General features: G+C 45.5%; 1 protein-coding gene across 3 annotated transcripts in view; it reads left to right on the top strand.

Moving 5' to 3' along the window:
• LOC134458306 (fibrillin-2) overlaps nt 1-7,084 on the top strand; it is a 174,354-nt gene that overhangs the window by 52,676 nt on the left and 114,594 nt on the right. For all 3 annotated transcript variants that reach the window (XM_063210537.1, XM_063210535.1, XM_063210538.1), the window contains 2 exons: nt 335-487; nt 5,799-6,059. In XM_063210537.1, the coding sequence (XP_063066607.1) occupies nt 335-487; nt 5,799-6,059 (414 nt within the window). The remainder of the gene's footprint in view (nt 1-334; nt 488-5,798; nt 6,060-7,084) is intronic.

The following is a 7,084-nucleotide window of genomic DNA, read 5'->3' as shown; positions in this document are numbered from 1 at the left end:
ACTGCAACTTTTAACATAGTTGTGTAGTGCCTATATACAGGTACTGTGTCTATGTAACATAGCTGTTGTTGCCATCATTCTCTGGAGACCAGGGGTGTGTAGTGTCTTTAAACTGTATCTACACATCTAACATAGTTGTATAGTGTCTATGTAACATCGCTGTTGTTGTTGTCCTCTTCCACAGACCAGCAGTCTGGGCTTTGTAGTGTCTTTATACTGTATCTACACATCTAACATATTTATGTAGTGTCTTTATAGGTACTGTATAGCATAGTTATGTAGTGTCTATATACAGTATATGTAACATAGCTGTTGTTGCTGTCCTCCTTTATAGACCAGCAGTCTGGGCTCTGCTTCTCTGGGCTGCTGAATGGCCGCTGTACCCAGGAGCTGCCGGGCCGCTTCGGTAAGGCCCAGTGCTGCTGCGACGCGGGCCGCTGCTGGGCCAGGGGGAACCTGCCGGAACTCTGCCCCGTACCTGGATCCGGTGAGTCCACTCTCCTCTCCATTGCTGTGTGTGTGTATGTGTGTGTGTGTGTGTGTGTGTGTGTGTGTGTGTGTGTGTGTGTGTGTGTCTGTCTGTCTGTCTGTCTGTCTGTCTGTCTGTCTGTCTGTCTGTGTGTGTGTGTGTGTGTGTGTGTGTGTGTGTGTGTGTGTGTGTGTGTGTGTGTGTGTGTGTGTGTGTGTGTGTGTGTGTGTGTGTGTGTGTGTGTGTGTGTGCGTGCGTGCGTGCGTGCCAGGGGAAACCTGCCGGCACTCTGCCCCTTACCTGGATCCAGTGACTCACTTATGTGAGTGTTTTTGTGTGTATTAATGCATTTTTTGTGAAATTATCATGTCGGTTGTCGCTTCTTCATGCAGATAGGCCCATTGACAGGCTCATTCCCTCTTTGCTGGCATAAAACTACATCATAGCAACATTGCTATGACAAGACTGAGTCTTAATTAACAGATTAAGACTTGGTCTTCACCACGTTGGTGACAACACATTGTTGTGGAAAAAACTTTCACTGCTGTTGATTATATCATATATCCTTTTTTATGACCTCTCTTCTTCATGACCTGTTATGCCCATGCCCATAGCCACACATAGTCTTCTCCTCCGAGGCTATTTACACATGGCTTTCATACACACACTGGAATGCCTTCCCCCGTGTTTACACTTCACTTCTTTATATCACATTCTGTGTATACATTTACGCACATCTGTCCCACCACAAGACACTTTAAGTGGAAGGAATTATAACCAAGTTATAGTTTATGGCAAGTCTGTATTTGTACTTGTTATAAAATACAGCAAGGAATGTCAAGTTATTAGGGTGTCCACTTGGTTACTTCTGTGCATGTTAAGATAATAAAAGGGAGAGAATCGCCTGTATAGAACACGTATTATCTTTGCGCTCATTCTTTTGTTGACAATGCTATTTATTGTTCTGAACACAGTACTTACTATTCTAATATTCAGATATTTATCAAAATATTTTCAAATCTTAAGGCACTGGTCATGTAGAGATTTCCAAAATATTAGAAAGCCTGTTGCAAATAACTGTAAATAAATGTAAGGCCAAAATTCCCAGACGTTAGAATCAGACAGGCAGGATATCCTGCGAAATATTGTGGATAATTGAAAATAATGCCTTGCAAGGTAGTGCAGAATTCGTGCATGACATTCTTTATTGAAAATGCAAGTAGGCAGAAAACCTGGAGGGGAACTGCTGCTAGTAGGCTACTGGATGGTCTTCAAGAGAGAGAAGTCAGGTTCCCAGTCAGCCCGACAGATTTATTGGTGCTCAGCTGACTAAAGAATTCAAACCTCGCTCACTCAGCATACTGCGTTGTGAAGCTTATGGTTCTGCGAAAAGGACTTCACACGTAAAGAATTTCTTTTGGCCAAAAAGGGGGGGTTTCATCAAAGCCGAGAAGAATTTTGATACCTACAACGAAAAGCTGAAAATTGCTGGGGAAGGCTCTGCCAAAGAGGTTTTTTAATCCATAAATGGTCTTTCGAGAAGCGCTGCCAGGTGAAATCTGAAAGCGAAGTTCTTGGAAAACCTCTGTTTACCTGTAAAGGGCCTTTGTTTATTGTAAGTGTATATCATGCGGTAAAATGTTAGACAAGTAACATGATGAGAGGAACTTTTAATAGCTTTCCAAACTTTCTGCTGACTAAATGCACAATAAGTTTTTGTAAGAAGTTTTTTTTAACTGTTTCTGGCGTAACAACTAACCCCACCAGCATTTCAGTACTCAGTGAGGTAATTGACAAGACTTTTTGCTAGTTCAACAGTAATGGAAACACTAAAGCACCAGTTATAGCTGCATTTTGTGTGTCTGATGTTCTGCATCCAAAATCTTCACTCATTGCCTAAATAGTTCACTATATGTACATGTAGGGGGCAAGACTTGGTGCTCACATGTTATGAGCTATGGGTGTTTTTGTACACAGAAGGTTTGGAGTGAGGAGCGTGCACACTTAAAATCATTTTTTCTTTATTTTTTATTGAACTGGAATAAAAAAAAATAAAGTTGAAGGGATTTTAAGTGCACTGACTCTTCACTTCCAACCTGCAGTCAAACTTTGTCCTACACCTTTTCTTGGGATGTGCGCACAATTCTCACCCTCAGCTGCGTTTGTAGTACACTGCCACTCCAAGTGCTCCCAACACACAACAGACAGAGCTCTGACTTTGAGACCTTTTGTAAGTCAAACTCTCAATTTTTTGGAATGCTCTGTTTTTCAAACCATAGTGCGGCATTCTGTTTTCCAAGCATCGGATTGAATTTACGAACACACCCATTATTGTGAAGGAGTGGAGTGGACACATGGCCCTGAGTGTCTGTTCCTGCACTGTTCTCTCCTCCATCCACACCTGGCCCCACTGACCTCGACTGCACCAGCCAGCCAACAAGCCAGCTGCACAGTCTCTCCTATAAATAGCCTGCACTCTCTCTGTTTGGCTCTGCTCTGCTCAGCTCTGCTCTGCTGTACTGTGGTGCGTTCTGGTTCTGCAGTGGCGGTTCTACACATTTGGGGGCTCAAGGCAAACTGTACACATTGGGCCCTTTTGAATTATTTTTGCCGGAATATACCATGGCCGGGCTGACTCTACGGAGGCCCTACAGTGGACAATTTTGGTGGGGCAATTGCCTGGTCTTGTATATTGGGTAGAACCGGCTCTGCTCTGCTGCGTTCTGCTCTGCTCTTCTGTACTCTGGTCTTGCTCCGCTTAGCTTGGAAGCAGCAGATGAGTGCTGTTGCGTTTTTATGGGTCACGTATGCCAGACTGGTTATGAATGATGGCCTGCTCTCTTCTCTCTGGGCCCTCTCTTCTCCCTGGCTTAGTCGCCACCTCTCACCTCTCTTTTCCACTATGTTGCCATGCTGTTCTGTGCTGTGCTGTTCAGTCTTGTCTTGTACTGTGCTCTGATGTCCTGTCCTGTCCTGTCCTGTCCTGTCCTGTCCTGTCCTGTCCTGTCATGGCTGTGCTGGGACGGGACATGCTTTTTGTGCCTCTCCTCTCCTCTCCTCTCCTCTCCTCTCCTCTCCTCTCCTCTCCTCTCCTCTCCTCTCCTCTCCTCTCCTCTCCTCTCCTCTCCTCTGGCTTTTCTCTCCTGTCCAACCCCTGATCTTTGTCTTGGTAATGTCAGTCACACCGTGGCTGGCTGGCCAGCTGGCAGGCCTGCGATGGTGGAGTGGTCTCTGGCACGGTACAGCACCTCTCCCCTGGTGGCAAGAGCCCAAGGGCTCTGGATAGAAGGGGTCGGCTGGCCAACCAACAGGCTGTGCACTCACCCATCCACCCCTCCACCCCTCCACCCATCCACCCATCCACCCATCCACCCCTCACCTCCAGGACAGTCACTCACCCATCAGAGCTCTGCCCCAACCACTCCTCCCTCTCTCTCTCTCTCTCTCTCTCTCTCTCTCTCTCTCTCTCTCTCTCTCTCTCTCTCTCTCTCTCTCTCTCTGTCTCTCTCTCTCTGTTTCTTTCTCTCTTCCCTTCTCTAGACAGTCACTCTTCTGAGTCACCCAACTGCCCCCTTTCCATCCCTCCTTCCCTCCTCCAGGGACAGTTGTTTCTCCAAGATATTCCTTCTTGTCTCTCACCTTCTCTCTCGTCTGAGGCCTGACCTATTTTCCTGCCGCTGCTCTCATGTGATCCCTTGTAGTCCACCTGGAGCTGGATTCACAAAACATAATTCTCCTGAATATTCGTAAGAGAAGATGTTCCCAAGATTTATCGTAACTGAAATTCCTCAATATTTTCGTAAGAACAATTGCAGTTCTTAGAAACGCCCTATTGTTATGATTTAAGAACTTCTTCTTAGAAGAACGTCCTATATTGGGAGAAAAAAACGACAACAACACGACCAGGAGGTTTTGGCGAGGAAAAACTTATTCTGGAAAAAAGTGAGGTAACACTTTACAATAATGTCCTATTTACAGCTGTATAAACACTTTATAAATAATTAGCTAATTATCAACAAAATGTTTACAAATGTTTATAACTGGGCAAGAAATACTATGCTAACTATGCATAGAAGTCGATTCCCTCTCCACTGTGCAGTCATAGTTTGGTTATTACTCATTTACAAACATTTGTAAATGCTTTGTTAATGTTAATTGTTATTAAATGTTAATAATGTGTTTATAAAGCTGTGAATTATTGTAAAGTGTTACCAAAAGGGGTAGTGTAGGGCTGACCAGAGCCAGTCATCGCATAGATGTGCAACTGCTGAGCACAGCTCCCTGGCCCTGGACCAGCGCAGGATAGTGGGCTGAACTTTGAGGGGCACCAGTGCCTTGCCTGTTGCCTCTTGCTAGTAAAACGTCACTGACGGTATCTCCACTTACTGTTACTGTATATCTTAAATGATTCTTGTCAAAACTATTTGAACTATTTTCTGAATAAATAAACATTTCATCATTAAAACTGAGTTTCAATGGAAGCTGACCAGTTCTAATTTCATTACATTACACTTAGATGACACTTTTTTTAAAATCCAAAACGTCTTACAGATATTTCAGGCTATTTGTTACAATTCCTGGAGCAATGTGGGTTATAAGCCTTGCTCAAGGGCACTTCAGCCATGGATGGAGGTGTAGGGAGTGGTAAGGGCAGGCATACTTATGTATAGATTTTTTAAAATAATGAAATAAATAGTGAATTAGTTTCTGAAAGTTGGAGATGTGAGGTGTCTGCCGGATAGGGACGAAAATATGCCACTGAGAATACTAAGATACTGTGATATGCTTCTCTTAGAGTTCAAGTTCATATTTATTAAAATGCATTGACCTTCAATACTTGGTGAAATTGAAAGCTTGAATTCTTCTACCCATACAATACTAAAACGTATTAAGCAAAAGTCCAGTGAATGCTCATTTCTAAGTGTAATTTCATTCTGATTTTTGGACATCACTTTATCTGCTCAGCACCCACCTGCCCAGTCAGTGCTAAAGTAAATGCATTCACTTACTCGCTTGACACAACAACAGCAAGAAGAGCTAATTGACTGCACAGTAACTTCTTTGTCAAATAAATCTGCACATTCCCCAGATTGTGACCGACCCTTTTGTTCCATCCTCCTCCTCCTCCTCCTCCTCCTTCTCCTCCTCCTCCTCCTCCCTCTCCTGTCTCCTCCTCCTCCTCTTACTCCTCATCTTCCTCCTCCTCCTCCCTCTCCTCCTCCTCCTCATCTTCCTCCTCCCTCTCCTCCTCCTCCTCATCTTCCTCCTCCCTCTCCTCCTCCTCTTCCTCCTCCTCCTCCCTCTTCTCTCCTCTCCTCTCTCCCCATAGAGGCGTACCAGAGGCTGTGTCAGGAGGGGGCCCCGGTGCGGCCGTACCCAGAGGGGGATCCAGTTATCATGGGCGGCCGAGTCCCCTACCACCAGGGCCCCAAGGACTACGACCCCACGCTCACCATCAACGGCCGGCGGATCAACAACGGAAACGGACACCACTACCCCCAGGTCCCCGTCAATGGCAACGGCGGCCACGGGAGAATACCCACTCTCAATGGCAATGGCGGACACCAAATACCCCAGCAGTACGACTATGGTCAGTCTGTGTGTGTGTGTGTGTGTGTGTGTGTGTGTGGGGAGGGGGGCGGCTGTTGGGTGGAGTCAGTGTGTGTGTGTGTGTGTGTGTGTGTGTGAGTGTGTGTGTGTGTGTGTGTGTGTGTGTGTGTGTGTGTGTGTGTGTGTGTGTGTGTGTGTGTGTGTGTGTGTGTGTGTGTGTGTGTGTGTGTGTGTGTGTGTGTTTTATTGTGAGTGAGTGAGTGAGTGAGTGAGTGAGTGTGTGTGTGTGTGTGTGTGTGTGTGTGTGTGTGTGTGTGTGTGTGTGTGTGTGTGTGTGTGTGTGTGTGTGTGCGTGTCTGCATGCGTGTCTGCATGTTTGTGTGCGTGCGTTTGCATGTGTGTGTGAGTGGTAAGTAGGTAAGTGTGTGTATGGTGAGTGTGTGTGGTCTGAAACAATATTCTGGCTTGAATTCCTGAATATATTTCAATGTCCACTGCCTACTAAGCCACCTGTCCCTTATCTCATTTTTTAGTATGGAGAAACAGGTGAATATGGTTGTTAAGTCTAGTTTTTATCAGTTACGAGTAGTATCCAAGGCCAAACCCTTTTTATCTTTTAAAAACTTTGAAAGACTCATCCATGTTTTTATCTCATCACGCCTTGATTACTGCAATGCCTTGTATGCTGGCCTCAGTGCTTCCTCCCTCTCCCGCCTGCAACTTGTGCAAAACGCTGCTGCCCGCCTCCTTACTAAAACTCGAAGGCGGGAGCATATCACGCCTGTGCTTGCTGCTCTTCACTGGCTCCCTATACGCTACAGAGTAGATTTTAAGATTCTTTTATTTGTTTTTAAAGCTCTCCATGGCCTGGCACCATCTTACTTATCTGACCTACTAAACGTAAACGCCCCCTCTAGATCCCTCAGGTCATTAGAACAAGCGCTCCTCATTGTACCACGCTCCAGGTTGAAAACCAGAGGAGACAGAGCTTTTGCTGTAATGGGCCCCAAACTGTGGAATGACCTGCCACTCTATATCCGCCTGTCCCCCTCCCTAGCTGCTTTT

The sequence above is a fragment of the Engraulis encrasicolus genome, chromosome 11, assembly GCF_034702125.1.
Source record: "Engraulis encrasicolus isolate BLACKSEA-1 chromosome 11, IST_EnEncr_1.0, whole genome shotgun sequence".
In the NCBI taxonomy this organism is placed as follows: domain Eukaryota; kingdom Metazoa; phylum Chordata; class Actinopteri; order Clupeiformes; family Engraulidae; genus Engraulis; species Engraulis encrasicolus.
Note: the sequence above shows the minus strand (reverse complement) of the source record. Positions and strands in the feature narration are given on the sequence as shown.